Below are 17,388 nucleotides of genomic sequence, written 5' to 3' on the forward strand. Positions count from 1 at the left end.
AATAAAGGTATCTTCAGTAAATCTTTCTTGAATCATTCCTGTAATGTCTGAAAGTCTTTGCATTACTAATATATTCAGTACAAATGGTCTAATAATATACTTGATCATTCTATTACCAGAAATTAAGGACTCTTTGGGTAGTAATAAAAACTTTTCCTCAACATTTCCACTCAAATATCTCTTGCAAATACAGATCTGTTTTTATTTTATCAGAAAGGATTAAGTTTTCTGAGTCACATATAACAGTATGGAATCAACTGTCTTACATGAATTGCTAACATCAAATTATATATGTAATATGTCTAACGCACCTGAATCTTCTCATGGTATACTGCTCCTTAATAGCTTCTTCTCTTTCAAAGATCAGAGGTATTCCTTTTTATGAAAGAGGAAAAAAATGCATAACAGTCAACAGAGATTAAGATAATCCACCTTAGTCAACGTGCACCCTTTACTGCTCAGGAAGCTGAGTGAATTTATAAGGACAAGAGGACTGTAACCCTTCACATAACGCCTAGTTGGTGATGTAGACAATATCCTTGTTCCTAGGCCTACTTCTGCAGCACGGTGCATCTATTCCATAGAGACTAATTTCTCTCAGCATAGGAAAAAATATTTAGCAACCTGATTGCTGCAATTCTAAAGAGGAAAAATTGAGAAAGGTAAAAAGAGAAAGGGCCAAGAGAAACTAGATGGTTGGTGAGCATGGCTTACAGGTGTGTACTCTGGATTTAAGGACTTTATGGCTTGGGCTCACACCTATCTTTTGTCCTTTCAATGAGAAGGTAAAAATCTAAATTCTGGGTTTTACACTTGACACACTGAAAATGTTTGGCATCTTTCCTGTCAGCTGTGCAGTACTGAAATATAGAAGCTTAAAAATAAAAGACTTTTCTTTTGAATTTCCTATATTAAAGACTTTGGGAATGCGGCCCCCACTTTTCATGCATCGCCTCAGGGACTTCTATAGCCTCATGAAGAAGCTCAGGGTAAAGGCACAGCTTCCAAAGCAGGAGTAAGAGATACTTGACACCAGGAGGGAGATCCCAAAGAGGCCGCAGCTGCAGGAGGTGGGAGTCCTGGTCACTGTTGGCCTTCCCTGAGGGCTTCGACTGGGTCCCTCAGGATGTGCACCGGCTGAGCACCACCCGCCTCATGGACCCATCCTGCCTCACGTCACCAAACCAGTCGCCCTGTTGCCAAAATGAGCTAAAGTCTGAAAATTGCTCAGCAGGACCAGGCATAGCACGAGCCTCCTATCTTGTGGTTTCACTTGCCAAGGACCACTATCTAAATAATTCCGTGTGGCTGACAGGGTCTTGGTGCTCCAGTCAGGTGTCAGGCCTGAGGCTCTGAGTGGGAGAGCTGAGTTCAGGACATTGGACGACTGGAGACCTCACGGCCCCACGTAATATCAATCAGTGAAAGCTCTCCCAGAGATCTCCATCTCAATGCTAAGACCCAGCTCCACCCAACAGCCAGCAAGCTCCAGTGCTGGACGCCCCATGCCAAACAACTAGCAAGACAGGAACACAACACCAGCCATTAGCAGAGAAGCTGCCTAAAATCATAATAAGTTCACAGCCATCCCAAAACACACCACCAGATGTGGCCCTGCCCGCCTGAAAGACAATATCCAACCTCATCCACCAGAACACAGGCACCAGTCCCCTCCACCAGGAAGCCTACACAACCCACTGAATCAACCTCACCCACGGGGGGCAGACACCAAAAACAACAGGAACTGTGAACCTCTAGCCTGTGAAAACGAGACCCCAAACACAGTAAGTTGGGCAAAATGAGAAGACAGAGAAATACACAGCAGATGAAGGAGCAAGGTAAAAACCCACCAGACCAAACAAATGAAGAGGAAATAGGCAGTCTACCTGAAAAAGAATTCAGAATAATGATAGTAAAGATGATACAAAATCTTGGAAATAAAATATACAAGAGAGGACGAGGGGAAGATGGCGGAAGAGTAAGATGCGGAGATCACCTTCCTCCCCACAGATACACCAGAAATACATCTACATGTGGAACAACTCCTACAGAACACCTACTGAACGCTGGCAGAAGACCTCAGACCTCCCAAAAGGCAAGAAATTCCCCACGTACCTGGGTAGGGCAAAAGAAAAAAGAATAAACAGACACAAAAGGATAGGGAATGGGACCTGCATCAGTGGGAGGGAGCTGTGAGGGAGGAAGGTTTCCACACACTAGGAAGCACCTTCGCGGGCGGAGACTGCTGGTGGCAGAGGGGGAAAGTTTCGGAGCGACGGAGGAGAGCGCAGCAACAGGGGTGCGGAGGGCAAAGCGGAGAGATTCCTGCACAGAGGATCGGTGTCGACCGGCACTCACCAGCCCGAGAGGCTTGTCTGCTCACCCGCTGGGGCGGGCGGGGCTGGGGGCTGAGGCTCGGGCTTCGGTCAGAGCACAGGGAGAGGCCTGGGGCTGGCGGCGTGAACACAGCCTGCAGGGTGCTAGTACACCACGGCTAGCCGGGAGGGAGTCTGGGGAAAAGGCTGAACCTGCAGAAGAGGCAAGAGACTTTTTCTTCCCTCTTTGTTTCCTGTTGCGCGAGGAGAGGGGATTAAGAGCGCTGCTTAAAGGAGCTCCAGAGATGGGCGCGAACCGCGGCTAAAAGCGCGGACCACAGAGACGTGCATGAAATGCGAAGGCTGCTGCTGCCACCACCAAGAAACCTGTGTGCGAGCACAGGTCACTATTCACACTCCCCTTCGGGGGAGCCTGTGCAGCCCGCCACTGCCAGGGTGCCAGGATCTAGGGACAACTTCCCCGGGAGAACGCACTGCGCGCCTCAGGCTGCTGCAACGTCACGCAGGCCCGCCCCGCACTCCATGCCACTCCCTCCCCCCCGCGGCCTGAGTGAGCCAGAGTCCCCGAAGCAGCTGCTCCTTTAACCCCGTCCTGTCTGAGGGAAGAACAGACGCCCTCCAGAGACCTACATGCAGAGGCGGGGCCAAATCCAAAGCTGAACCCCGGGAGCTGTGCGAGCAAAGAAGAGAAAGGGAAATCTCTCCCAGCAGCCTCAGAAGCAGTGGATTAAAGCTCCATAATCAACTTGATGTACCCTGCATCTGTGGAATACATGAATAGACAACAAATCATCCCAAATTGAGGAGGTGGACTTTGGGAGCAAGATTTATGATTTTTTCCCCTTTTCCTCTTTATGTGAGTGTGTATGTGTATGCTTCTGTGTGAGATTTTGTCTGTATAGCTTTGCTTCCACCATTTGTCCTAGGGTTCTATCTGTCCGTTTTTTAAAATTATTATTTTTTCTTAATAAGTATTTTTTATTTTAATAACTTTATTTTATTCTACTTTATCTTCTTTCTTTCTCTCTTCCTTCCTTCCTTCATTTCTTTCTTTCTTTCTTTCTTTCTTTCTTTCCTTCCTTCCTTCCTTCCTTCCTTCCCTTCTTTAGACAACGAATCACCCAAATTGAGGAGGTGCACTTCCAGAGCAAGATTTAGGATTTTTTCCCCTTTTCCTCTTTTTGTGAGTGTGTATGTGTATGCTTCTGTGTGAGATTTTGTCTGTATAGCTTTGCTGCCACCATTTGTCCTAGGGTTCTACCATCTGTTTATTTTTATTCTTAATAATTAATTTCTATTTTAATAACTTTTTTATATTTTATCTTACTTTATTTTATCTTCTTTCTTTCTTTCTTTTCCTTCCTTCCCTCCTTCCTTCCTCCCTCCCTCCTTTCATTCTTTCTTTCCTTCTTTCTTTCTTTCTTCCTTTCTTTCTACTTCTACTAATTGTTTCTTTCTACATTTCCTTCCTTTTATTCTGAGCCAGGTGGATGAAAGGCTCTTGGTGCTGCAGCCAGGAGTCACTTCTGTGCCTCTGTGGTGGGAGAGCAAACTTCAGGACACTGGTCCACAAGAGACCTCCTAGCTCCACATAATATCAAATGGCGAAAATGTCCCAGAGATCTCCATCTCAACACCAGCACCCAGCTTCACTCAACGAGCAGCAAGCTACAGTGCTGGACACCCTATGCCAAATAACTAGCAAGACAGGAACACAACCCCACCCTTTAGCAGAGAGGCTGCCTAAAATCATAATAAGTCCACAGAAACCCCAAAACACAGACGTGGACCTGACCACCTGAGAGACAAGATCCAGCCTCATCCACCAGAACACAGGCACTAGTCCCCTCCACCAGGAAGCCTACACAACCCACTGAACCAACCTTAGCCACTGGGGACAGACACCAAAAACAACGGGAAATACGAACTTGCAGCCTGCAAAAAGGAGACCCCAAACACAGTCAGATAAGCAAAATGAGAAGACAGAAAATACGCAGCAGATGAAGGAGCAAGATAAAACCCCACTAGACCTAACAAATGAACAGGAAATAGGCAGTCTACCTGAAAAAGAATTCAGAATAATGATAGTAAAGATGATCCAAAATCTTGGAAATAGAATAGACAAAATGCAAGAAACATTTAACAAGGACCTAGAAGAACTAAAGATGAAACAACCAATGATGAACAACACAATAAATGAAATTAAAAATACTCTAGAAGGTATGAATAGCAGAATAACTGAGGCAGAAGAACGGATAAGTGACCTGGAAGATAAAATAGTGGAAATAACTACTGCAGAGCAGAATAAAGAAAAAAGAATGAAAAGAACTGAGGACAGTCTCAGAGACTTCTGGGACAATATTAAATGCACCAACATTCTTATTATAGGAGTTTCAGAAGAAGAAGAGAAAAATAAAGGGACTGAGAAAATATTTAGTTGAAAATTTGCCTAATATGGGAAAGAAAATAGTTAATCAAGTCCAGGAAGCACAGAGAGTCCCATACAGGATAAACCCAAGGAGAAACACGCCAAGACACATATTAATCAAACTGTCAAAAATTAAATACAAAGGAAACATATTAAAAGCAGCAAGGGAAAAACAACAAATAACACACAAGGGGATCCCCAGAAGGTTAACAGCTGAACTTTCAGCAGAAACTCTGCAAGCCAGAAGGGACTGGCAGGACATATTTAAAGTGATGAAGGAGAAAAAACTGCAACCAAGATTACTCTACCCAGCAAGGATCTCATTCAGATTTGATGGAGAAATTAAAAACTTTACAGAGAAGCAAAAGCTGAGAGAGTTCAGCACCACAAAATCAGCTTTACAACACATGCTAAAGAAACTTCTCTAAGCAAGAAACACAAAAGAGGGAAAAGACCTACAATACCGAGCCCAAAGCAATTAAGAAAATGGGAATAGGAACATACATATCGATATTTACCTTAAATGTAAGTGGACTAAATGCTCCCACCAAAAGACACAGATTGGCTGAATGGATACAAAAACAAGACCCATATATATGCTGTCTACAAGAGACCCACTGCAGACCTAGAGACACATACAGACTGAAAGTAAGGGGATGGAAAAAGATATTCCATGCAAATGGAAACCAAAAGAAAGCTGGAGTAGCAATTCTCATATCAGACAAAATCGACTTTAAAATAAAGACTATTAGAAGAGACAAAGAAGGGCACTACATAATGATCAAGGGATCGATCCAAGAAGAAGATATAACAATTGTAAATATTTATGCACCCAACATAGGAGCACCTCAATATATAAGGCAAATACTAACAGCCATAAAAGGGGAAATTGACAGTAACACATTCATAGTAGGGGACTTTAACACGCCACTTTCACCAATGGACAGATCATCCAAAATGAAAATAAATAAGGAAACACAAGCTTTAAATGATACATTAAACGTAATGGACTTAATTGATAATTATAGGACATTCCATCCAAAAAGAGCAGAATGCATATTTTTCTCAACTGCTTATGGAACATTCTCCAGGATAGATCATATCTTGGGTCAGAAATCAAGCCTTGGCAAATTTAAGAAAATTAAAAATATATCAGGTATCATTTCTGTCCATGACGCTATGAGACTAGATATCAATTACAGGAAAAGATCTGTAAAAAATACAAACACATGGAGGCTAAAAAATATGCTACTTCATAACGAAGTGATCACTGAAGAAATCAAAAAGGAAATCAATAAATACCTAGAAACAAATGACGATGGAGACACGAGGACCCAAAACCTATGGGATGCAGCAAAAGCAGTTCTAAGAAGGAAGTTTATAGCAATAAAATCCTTCCTTAAGAAACAGGAAACATCTCGAATAAACAACCTAAACTTGCACCTAAAGCAATGAGAGAAAGAAGGACAAAAAAACACCAAAGTTAGCAGAAGGAAAGAAATCATAAATATCAGATCAGAAATAAATGAAAAAGGAATGAAGGAAATGATAGCAAAGATCAATAAAACTAAAAGCTGGTTCTTTGAGAAGATAAACGAAATTGATAAACCATTAGCCAGACTCATCAAGAAGAAAAGGGAGAAGACTCAAATCAATAGAATTAGAAATGAAAAAGGAGAAGTAACAACTGACCCAGCAGAAATACAAAAGATCATGAGAGATTAGTACAAGCAACTCTATGCCAATAAAATGGACAACCTGGAAGAAATGGACAAATTCTTAGAAATGCACAACGTACCAAGACAGAATCAGGAAAAAATAGAAAATATGAACAGACCAATCACAAGCACTGAAATTGAAACTGTGATTAAAAATCTTCCAACAAACAAAAGCTCAGGACCAGATGGCTTCACAGGCGAATTCTATCAAACATTTAGAGAAGAGCTAACACCTATCTTTCTCAAGCTCACCCAAACTATATCAGAGGGAGGAACACTCTCAAACTCTTTCTACGAGGCCACCATGACCTTGATGCCAAAACCAGACAAGGAAGTCACAAAGAAAGAAAACTACAGGCCAATATCACTGATGAACATAGATGCAAAAATCCTCAACAAAATACTAGCAAACAGAATCCAACAGCACATTAAAAGGATCATACACCATGATCCAGTGGGGTTTATTGCAGGAATGCAAAGATTCCTCAATATACGCAAATCAATTAATGTGATATACAATATTATCAAATTGAAAGAGAAAAACCATATGATCATCTCAATAGATGCAGAGAAAGCTTTCGACAAAATTCAACACCCATTTATGATAAAAACCCTCCAGAAAGTAGGCATAGAGGAAACTATCCTGAACATAATGAAGGCCATATATTACAAACCCACAGGCAACATCATCCTTAATGGTGAAAAACTGAAAGCATTTCCACTAAGATCAGGAACAAGACAAGGTTGCCCACTCTCAGCACTCTTATTCAACATAGTTTTGGAAGTTTTGTCACAGCAATCAGAGAAGAAAAGGAAATAAAAGGAATCCAAATTGGAAAAGAAGAACTAAAGCTGTCACTGTTTGCAGATGACATGATACTATACATAGAGAATCCTAAAGATACTACCAGAAAACTACTAGAGATAATCAATGAATTTGGTAAAGTGGCAGGATACAAAATTAATGCATAAAATCTCTGGCATTCCTATACACTAATGAAGAAATATCTGAAAGTGAAATCAAGAAAACACTCCCATTTACCATTGCAACAAAAAAGAATAAAATATCTAGGAATAAACCTACCTAAGGAGACAAAAGACCTGTATGCAGAAAATTATAAGACACTGATGAAAGAAATTAAAGATGATACAAATAGATGGAGAGATATACCATGCTCTTGGATTGGAAGAATCAACATTGTGAAAATGAATCTACTACCTAAAGCAATCTACAGATTCAGTGCAATCCCTATCAAACTACCACTGGCATTTTTCACAGAACTAGAACAAAAAATTTCACAATTTGTGTGGAAACACAAAAGACCCCGAATAGCCAAAGCAATCTTGAGAACGAAAAACGGAGCTGGATTGGTGCTTTGTGACCACCTGGAGGGGTGGGATAGGGAGGGTGGGACGGAGGGAGATGCAAGAGGGAAGAGATATGGGAACATATGTATATGTATAACTGTTTCACTTTGTTATAGAGCAGAAACTAACACACCATAGTAAAGCAATTATACCCCAATAAAGATGTTAAAAAAAAAAAAAGAAAAAAAAACGGAGCTGGAGGAATCAGGCTCCCAGACTTCAGACTATACTAAAAGCTACAGTAATCAAGACAGTATGGTACTGGCACAAAAGCAGAAAGATAGATCAATTGAACAGGAGAGAAAGCCCAGAGATAAACCCACGCACATATGGTCATCTTATCTTTGATAATGGAGGCAGGAATGTACAGTGGAGAATGGACAGCCTCTTCAATAAGTGGTGCTGGGAGAACTCGACAGGTACATGTAAAAGTATGAGATTAGATCACTCCCTAACACCATACACAAAAATAAGCTAAAAATGGGTTAAAGACCTAAATGTAAGGCCAGAAACTATCAAACTCTTAGAGTAAAATATAGGGAGAACACTCTATGACATAAATCACAGCAAGGTCCTTTTTGACCCACCTCCTAGAGAAATGGAAATAAAAACAAAAATAAACAAATGGGACCTAATGAAACTTCAAAGCTTTTGCACAGGAAAGGAAACCATAAACAAGACCAAAAGACAACCCTCAGAATGGGAGAAAATATTTACCAATGAAGAAACTGACAAAGGATTAATCTCCAAAATTTATAAGCAGCTCAATAACACGAAAACAAACAACCCAATCCAAAAATGGGCAGAAGACCTAAATAGACATTTCTCCAAAGAAGATATACAGACTGCCAACAAACACATGAAAGAATGCTCAACATCATTAATCATTAGAGAAATGCAAATCAAAACTACAATGAGATACCATCTCACACCAGTCAGAATGGCCATCATCAAAAAATCTAGAAACAGTAAGTGCTGGAGAGGGTGTGGAGAAAAGGGAACACTCTTGTACTGCTGGTGGGAATGTGAATTGGTACAGCCACTATGGAAAACAGTATGGAGGTTCCTTAAAAAACTACAAATAGAACTACCATATGACCCAGCAATCCCACTACTGGGCATATACCCTGAGAAAACCATAATTCAAAAATAGTCATGTACCTAAATGTTCATTGCAGCTCTATTTACAATAGCCCAGAGATGGAAACAACCTAAGTGTCCATCATCAGATGAATGGATAAAGAAGATGTGGCACATATATACGATGGAATATTACTCAGCCATAAAATGAAACAAAATTGAGATATTTGTAATGAGGTGGATAGACCTAGAGTCTGTCATACAGAGTGAAGTAAGTCAGAAAGAGAAAGACAAATACCGTATGCTAACACACATATATGGAGTTTTAGAAAAAAAATGTCATGAAGAACCTAGGGGTAAGACAGGAATAAAGACACAGACCTACTAGAGAACGGACTTGAGGATATGGGGAGGGGGAAGGGTGAGCTGTGACAAAGTGAGAGAGAGGCATGGACATATATACACTACCAAATGTAAGGTAGATACCTAGTGGGAAGCAATCGCATAGCACAGGGAAATCAGCTCGGTGCTTTGTGACCACCTGGAGGGGTGGGATAGGGAGTGTGGGAGGGAGGGAGATGCAAGAAGGGTGGGATAGGGAGAGTGGGAGGGAGGGAGACGCAAGAGGGAAGAGATATGGGAACATATGTATATGTATAACTGATTCACTTTGTTATAAAGCAGAAACTAACACACGATTGTAAAGCAATTATACTGTAATAAAGATGTAAAAAAAAAACAAAAAGAAACCAGGGAATGAATATGCAGGTAACAATTCACCATAATGCATATTTTACATTAATTCATAAAATATGTAGCAAGTGTCAATGTGATATATTCATATATATGCATATATTCATATGCAAGTATAAATATTATTATATGGTTGTTAACTGAAGCAGAGTTTAACCTCAACATGCATTTTCCGTAATTTTACCTTTATTCTGAGAGAATGAGAATAAGCTCTGTACCAGCTTATGCTCAGGGGAAATCAAGTCTATGCATTGAGATTTAAACAATCCAAACTCATTACGAGGAGGTTGGGGAGGGTTTACACAAAGTCTAGTTTAAATACTGAAAACTGAAATAAATTTTTAGAAACCATGAGAAAAATATATACAAGAAACATTTAACAAGGACCTAGAAGAACTAAAGAGCAAGCAAACAGTGATGAACAACACAATAAATGAAATTAAAATTTCTCTATAAGGAATCAATAGCAGACAAACTGAGGCAGAAGAACGGAAAAAGGACCTGGAACATAAAATAGTGGAAATGACCACTGCAGAGCAGGATAAAGAAAAAAGAATGAAAAGAATTGAGGACAGTTTCAGAGACTTCTGGGACAACATTAAGTGCACCAACATTCGAATTATAGGGCTCCCAAAAGAAGAAGAGAGAAAAAAAGGCACTGAGAAAATATTTGAGGAGATTATACTGGAAAAATTCCCTAATATGGGAAAGGAAATAGTCAATCAAGTCCACAAGCACAGAGAGTCCCATACAGGATAAATCCAAGGTGAAACACGTCAAGACACATATTAGTCAAACTATCAAAAATTAAATACAAAAAAAAAATAAATGCAGCAAGGGAAAAGCAACAAATAACATACAAGGGATCCCCATATGGTTAACATCTGATCTTTCTGCAGAAACTCTACAAGCCCGAAGGGAGTGGCAGGACATATTTAAAGTGATGAAAGAAAAAAACCTACAACCAAGATTACTCTCCCCAGCAAGGATCTCATTCAGATTCAACAGGAAATTAAAACCTTACAGACAAGCAAAAGTTAAGAGAATTCAGCACCACCAAACCAGCTTTACAACAAATGCTAAAGGAACATCTCTAGGCAGGAAACACAAGAGAAGGAAAAGACTTACAAAAACAAACACAAAACAATTAAGAAAATGTTAATAGAAACATATATATCGATAATTACCTTAAACGTAAATGGGTTAAATGATCCAACCAAAAGACACACACTGGCTGAATGGATACAAAGAAAAGACGTGTGCATATGCTGTCTACAAGAGACCTACTTCAGACTTAGGGACAAATATAGACTGAAAATGAGGGGATGGAAAAAGATATTCCATGCAAATGGAAATCAAAAGAAAGCTGGAGTATCAATTCTCATATCAGACGAAATAGAATTTAAAATAAAGACTATTACAAGCGACAAAGAAGGACACTACATAATGATCAAGGGATGAATCCAAGAAGAAGATATATAACAATTGTAAATATTTATGCACCCAACATAGGAGCACCTCAATGCATAAGGCAAATGCTAACAGCCATAAAAGGGAAAATCGACAGTAACACAATCATAGTAGGGGACATTAACACCCCACTTTCACCAATGGACAGATCATCCAAATGAATCTAAATAAGGAAACACAAGTTTTAAATGATACATTAAACAAGATGGACTTAATTGATATTTATAGGACAGTCCATCCAAAAACAACAGAATACACTTTCTTCTCAAGTGCTCTGGAACATCCTCCAGGATAGATCATATCTTGGGTCACAAATGAAGCCTTGATAAATTTACGAAACTTGAAATTGTATCAATTCTGACCACAACGCTATGAAACTAGATACCCATTACAGGAAAGAATCTGTAAAAAATACAAACACATGGAGGCAAAACAATATGCTACTAAATAACCAAGAGATCACTTGAAGAAATCAAAGAGGAAATCAAAAAATACCTAGAAACAGATGACGATGAAAACACAGTGACCCAAAACCTATGGGATGCAGCAAAAGCAGTTCTAAGAGGGAAGTTTATAGCAATAAAAACCTACCTCAAGAAATGAGAAAAATCTCAAAGAAACAACCTAACCTTACACCAAAAGCAATTTCAGAAAGAACAGCAAAAACAACAAAAAAACAACCCAAAGTTAGCAGAAGGAAAGAAATCATAAAGATCAGATCAGAAATAAATGATAAACAAATGAAGAAAATGATAGCAAAGATCAATAAAACTAAAAGCTGGTTCTTTGAGAAGACAAACAAAATTGATAAACCACTAGCAAGACTCATCAAGAAAAAAAGGGAGAATACAAAAATTAACAGAATTAGAAATGACACTGGGGAAATAACAACAGACACTGCAGAAATACAAAGGATCATGAGAGATTAACACAAGCAAGTATATGCCAAAAAATATGGACAACCTGAAAGAAATGGACAAATTCCTAGAAAAGCGCAACCTCCTGAGCCTGAACCAGGAAGAAATAGAAAATATAAACAGACCAATCACAAGCACTGAAATTGAAACTGTAATTAAATATCTTCCAACAAACAAAAGCCAAGGACCAGATGGCTTCAAAGGCAACTTCTATCAAACACTTAGAGAAGAGCTATCACCTATCTTTCTCAAACACTTCCAAAACATAGAAGAGGGAGGAACACTCCCAAACTCATTCTATGAGGCCACCATCACCCTGATACCAAAACCAGACAAAGATGTCACAAACAAAGAAAGAAAACTACAGGCCAATATCACTGATGAACATAGACGCAAAAATCCTCAACAAAATAGTAGCAAACAGAATCCAACAGTACATTAAAAGGATCATACACGATGATCAAGTAGGGTTTATCCCAGGGATGCAAGGATTTTTCAATATACGCAAATCAATCAATGTGAAACACCATATTAAAAAATTGAAGGATAAAAAACCATATGATCATCTCAATAGATGCAAAAAAGTTTTTGACAAAATTCAACAACATTTAAGATAAAAATCCTCCAGAAAGTAGTCAGAGAGGGAACTTACCTCAACATAATAAAGGCCATATATGACAAATCCACAGCCAACATCGTTCTCAATGGTGAAAAACTGAAACCATTTCCACTAAGATCAGGAACAAGACAAGGTTTCCCACTTTCACCACTGTTATTCAACATAGTTTTGGAAGTTTTAGCCACAGAAATCAGAAAAGAAAAGAAATAAAATGAATTCAAATCGGAAAAGAAGAAGTAAAGCTGTTACTCTTTGCAGATGATATGATACTATACATAGACAGTCCTAAAGACTACCAGAAAACCACTAGAGCTAATCAATGAATTTGCTAAAGTAGCAGGATACAGAATTAATGCACAGAAACCTCTTGCATTCCTATACACTAATGATGAAAACTCTGAAAGAGAAATTAAGGAAACACTCCCATTTACCATTGCAACAAAAAGAATAAAATACCTAGGAATAAACCTACCTAAGGAGACAAAAGACCTGTATGCAGAAAATTATAAGACACTGATGAAAGAAATTAAAGACGATACAAACAGATGGAGAGATATACCATGTTCTTGGATTGGAAGAAACAAAACTGTGAAAATGAATCTACTACCCAAAGCAATCTACAGATTCAGTGCAATCCCTATCAAACTACCAATGGCATTTTTCATAGAACTAGAACAAAAATTTTCACAATTTGTATGGAAACCAAAAAGAGCCCAAGTAGCTAAAGCAATCTTGAGAAAGAAAAACGGAGCTGGAGCAATCAAGCTCCCAGACTTCAGACTATACTACAAAGTTACAGTAATCAAGACAGTATGGTACTGGCACAAAAACAGAAAGATAGATCAATGGAACAGGATAGAAAGCCCAGAGGTAAACCCACACACATATGGTCACCTTATGTTTGATAAAGGAGGCAAGAATATACAATGATGAAAAGACAGCCTCTTAAGTAAGTGTGCTGGAAAAACTGGACAGCTACATGTAAAAGAATGAAATTAGAACACTCCCTAACACCATGCACAAAAATAAAATGGATTAAACACCTAAATGTAAGGCCAGACACTATAAAACTCTTAGAGGAAAACATAGACAGAACACTCTATGACATAATTCATAGCAAGATCCTTTTTGACCCACTTCCTAGAGAAATGGAAATAAAAACAAAAATAAACAAATGGGACCTAATGAAACGTAAAAGCTTTTGCACAACAAAGGAAACCATAAACAAGACGAAAAGACAGCCCTCAGAATGGGAGAATATATTTGCAAATGAAGCAACTGACAAAGAATTAATCTCCTAAATATACAGGCAGCTCATGCAGCTCAATATGAAAAAAACAAAAAACCCAATCCAAAAATGGGCAGAAGACCTAAATAGACATTTCTGCAAAGAAGATATACAGATTGCCAACAAACACATGAAAGGATGCTCAACATCACTAATCCTTAGAGAAATGCAAATCAAAACTACAATGAAGTATCACCTCACACCAGTCAGAATGGCTATCATCAACAAATCTACAAACAATAAATGCTGGAGAGGAAACCAGCAAGGAACACTCTTGCACTGTTGGTGGGAATGTAAATTGATACAGCCACTATGGAGAACAGTATTGAGGTTCCTTAAAAATCTAAAAGTAGAACTACCATACGACCCAGCAATTCCACTACTGGGCATATACCCTGAGAAAACCATAATTCAAAAAGAGTCATGGACCACAATGTTCACTGCAGCTCTATTTACAATAGCCAGGACATGGAAGCAACCTAAGTGTCCATCGACAGATGAATGGATAAAGAAGATGTGGCACATGTATACAATGCAATATACTGAGCCATAAAAAGATACGAAATTGAGTTATTTGTAGTGAGGTGGATGGATCTAGAGACTGTCATACAGAGTGAAGTAAGTCAGAAAGAGAAAAACAAATACCATATGCTAACACATATATATGGAATCTAAAAAAAAAAGGGTCTTAAGAACCTAGGGTTAGGACAGGAATAAAGATGCAGACGTAGAGAATGGATTTGAGGACACAGGGAGGGGGAAGGGTAAGCTAGGACGAAGTCAGAGAATAGCATTGACATATATACACTATCAAATGTCAATTAGATAGCTAGTGGGGAAGCCGCCCCATAGCACAGGGAGATCAGCTCGGTGCTTTGTGACCACCTAGAGGGGTGGGATAGGGAGGGTTGGAGGGAGACACAAGAGGGAGGGGATATAAGTCTACATATAGCTGATTCACTTTGCTATATAGAAGAAACTACCAGAACATTTTAAAGCAATGATACTCCAATAAAGACATTAAAAAAAAAAAGAGTTTAGGACAACTATATTTACATCTTCCATGTAATCTCCATATAATCGTGTCTTTTCCTGCAGGTTACATTTTGAAAATCTTGCAGCTCTGGTAATTAGCGAATTCTCAACTAGATGTGTGGTCTTCCTGTATCCATTTGTGACTGGTCGGCTTCTGTGATGCTGGTCCAATAAATTCTCCACCATGGGTAAATAAATTAATTCCTTCTGCTTCTCACTCCAAAATAAGATATGTATATTTATGTAGATGGAAGGAGCTCACTGCAATCAATCTTAGAGTGAATCTGAGAATGCCTGCTATCTTTTTCAGGCTCCCCCCTTGCTATTCCATTACCACTCAACCCTGCCTATGGTGCCCTAAGTTAAATGCAAAATATGGTATACAACCTATAAAGTTAGAACTTCCTAAGTAATTTCCTCTGGGTTTGATGAACATTCATCCTGCCATTTTTGACATTAAAATCTAGAAGCTTACTTTTATTTGCATAAATGTGTTCCTTTAGTTTCATCTTAAAGTTGGAGGTTCATACATAAAATCAACTTTGTATGGTACACTGAATAATAAGATATAGATTTTGTTATCTTTTTTTAAATTTTATTTCTTCAGTTAGGAGTTTTCTTAAAATGAAATTGGCATATCACAAAATTCTTCTGGAGGCCTTCAAAGTCTTTGTAAATATGAACACGTGCCAGTTGTAACTGACAAAAAATTATAATCTTATGTATATATATATGATCAGGTAAGAGATAATGAATTAAATGCATATGGCATATTAGTGGAAAAACTAAATATCAGTGGTCTCAGAATTTTTACTTTCAACCTAATTCTTAAATATTTTTTTCTGAAAATATTTAATAAATTTTGCTCTCATTTGAATATTTATTCCAGTAAAATGAAGATTCACATATTCTACCTTTTTTCTGTCTCTTTTTAATGATTCCAGTAAGGTGCTTCTTTAATGACTCAACAACATGCCCTTCATTTTTTATATTCCGAACAAATGGGTGATGAAGCATGTTTGCAGAAGTAGGACGAAATAAGAAATTTTTTATCATGCACTTTTCCATGAAATTATGGAACTTGCGGGACCTAAAAGAAATGAGTCAAAGAGATAAAAGAGCATTCTCAGGCCTGCCACACCTCCTCCCACCTCCACCCACATGCCACTCTGAAGGTTGTATTTTTGAAGAGAGTTGTCTCTAGCTATTAATAGTCTTTTCAATAGCCAAATATTCTGCAGCTTGACAATATACATTACACAGCAATGCCATTCAAACCTCTGAAGAGGCCAGAGTCAATGGCATTTTCTATCCAAATAATAGTAGAAACTTCAATGAGTTCGGAAGTATGTACATGATAAAAAGTCAAGTGGTGTGAAGGCAATTAAGTGGTTGATGTGATTTATATAGACCATGAGACTAGATTGGTCATCCCACAGTAGTCATACTTTGAAGCCTGAGTGTTTCACTTGACTATATGCACTTTAAGCTATAAAGGTGCCAATGTAATGATCCAGAATAGGGTGTTAATAGTACCATGACTAATTAATCTTATAAAATGGCCCACAGAAACAGATGTGACCAGAAAGCCTGAATCTGTGGGAAGGGTTAAATTTAATCACAAGGAAGAATGTCTGCAATCAAATCATAGTAACCACTTCTACCAGGAAAGCAATAAATACTAAGAACAAGCAAGAGCTTCAGGTACTAGATCAAAAAGCTTCAGGAAGAAAGATTCCCAAGTTTAGTTGGGCTGTAGCACGCTGAGAGAACAAGTCCTCTTTTCTAGGTCTTTGGATGTTTAGTTTAATGGGTCAAACGACTGGGCTATATATCACAATCACTGACTGCCTATCTGGGCTCAGTGAGAAACTTCTCAAATGGCTTCCATTAGTCCATCCCATTACTGAAGAAATAACTGAATATGTCACTAATGCCAGGACAGTAATGTCATCACAATATACTATGGAGAGTATTATTTCTGATTGGCTAGCTAGCTCTTAATGAACACTAGTCATTTAGACCCCCTTACTTAAGGTATTGGTTTTTAGGAAATATTGTCCAATAAGGATGTTGAAGCAGGACTGACCAAATGAATTCTGCTACATAAAAATATCAGGTTAATGTGTTTAAGAGATTAAGTCATTCATCTTTACCATCCGCTGGATTTGACTTTGGGAGCAGATTCTCGCAAAATAACGAATAGGGCTTCCAAAGGCTGAAGGTTACACAGGGCTGCAAAGTAAAATAGATAAGCTTAGAATGAGTAATAAGGGTAACTACAGAACACACCTCTTATTCCAGAGGGGATTCTCACTATTCTTTCACATATCATGTTGAATAGATACTAAGGAATAGATACAAAAGAATGTAGTT

General features: G+C 38.6%; 1 protein-coding gene across 4 annotated transcripts in view; it reads right to left on the minus strand.

Moving 5' to 3' along the window:
* NRK (Nik related kinase) overlaps positions 1 to 17,388 on the minus strand; it is a 163,396-nt gene that overhangs the window by 46,466 nt on the left and 99,542 nt on the right. For all 4 annotated transcript variants that reach the window (XM_089904240.1, XM_089904242.1, XM_089904241.1 and 1 more), the window contains exons 10-12: positions 17,169 to 17,247; positions 15,927 to 16,102; positions 312 to 375 (exon numbers count right to left, since the gene is read on the minus strand). In XM_089904240.1, coding sequence (XP_089760366.1) covers positions 312 to 375; positions 15,927 to 16,102; positions 17,169 to 17,247 — 319 coding nt within the window. The remainder of the gene's footprint in view (positions 1 to 311; positions 376 to 15,926; positions 16,103 to 17,168; positions 17,248 to 17,388) is intronic.

The sequence above is a fragment of the Delphinapterus leucas genome, chromosome X, assembly GCF_059928025.1.
Source record: "Delphinapterus leucas isolate spDelLeu-1000000601 "Yukka" chromosome X, BTC_Dleu_Yukka2, whole genome shotgun sequence".
In the NCBI taxonomy this organism is placed as follows: domain Eukaryota; kingdom Metazoa; phylum Chordata; class Mammalia; order Artiodactyla; family Monodontidae; genus Delphinapterus; species Delphinapterus leucas.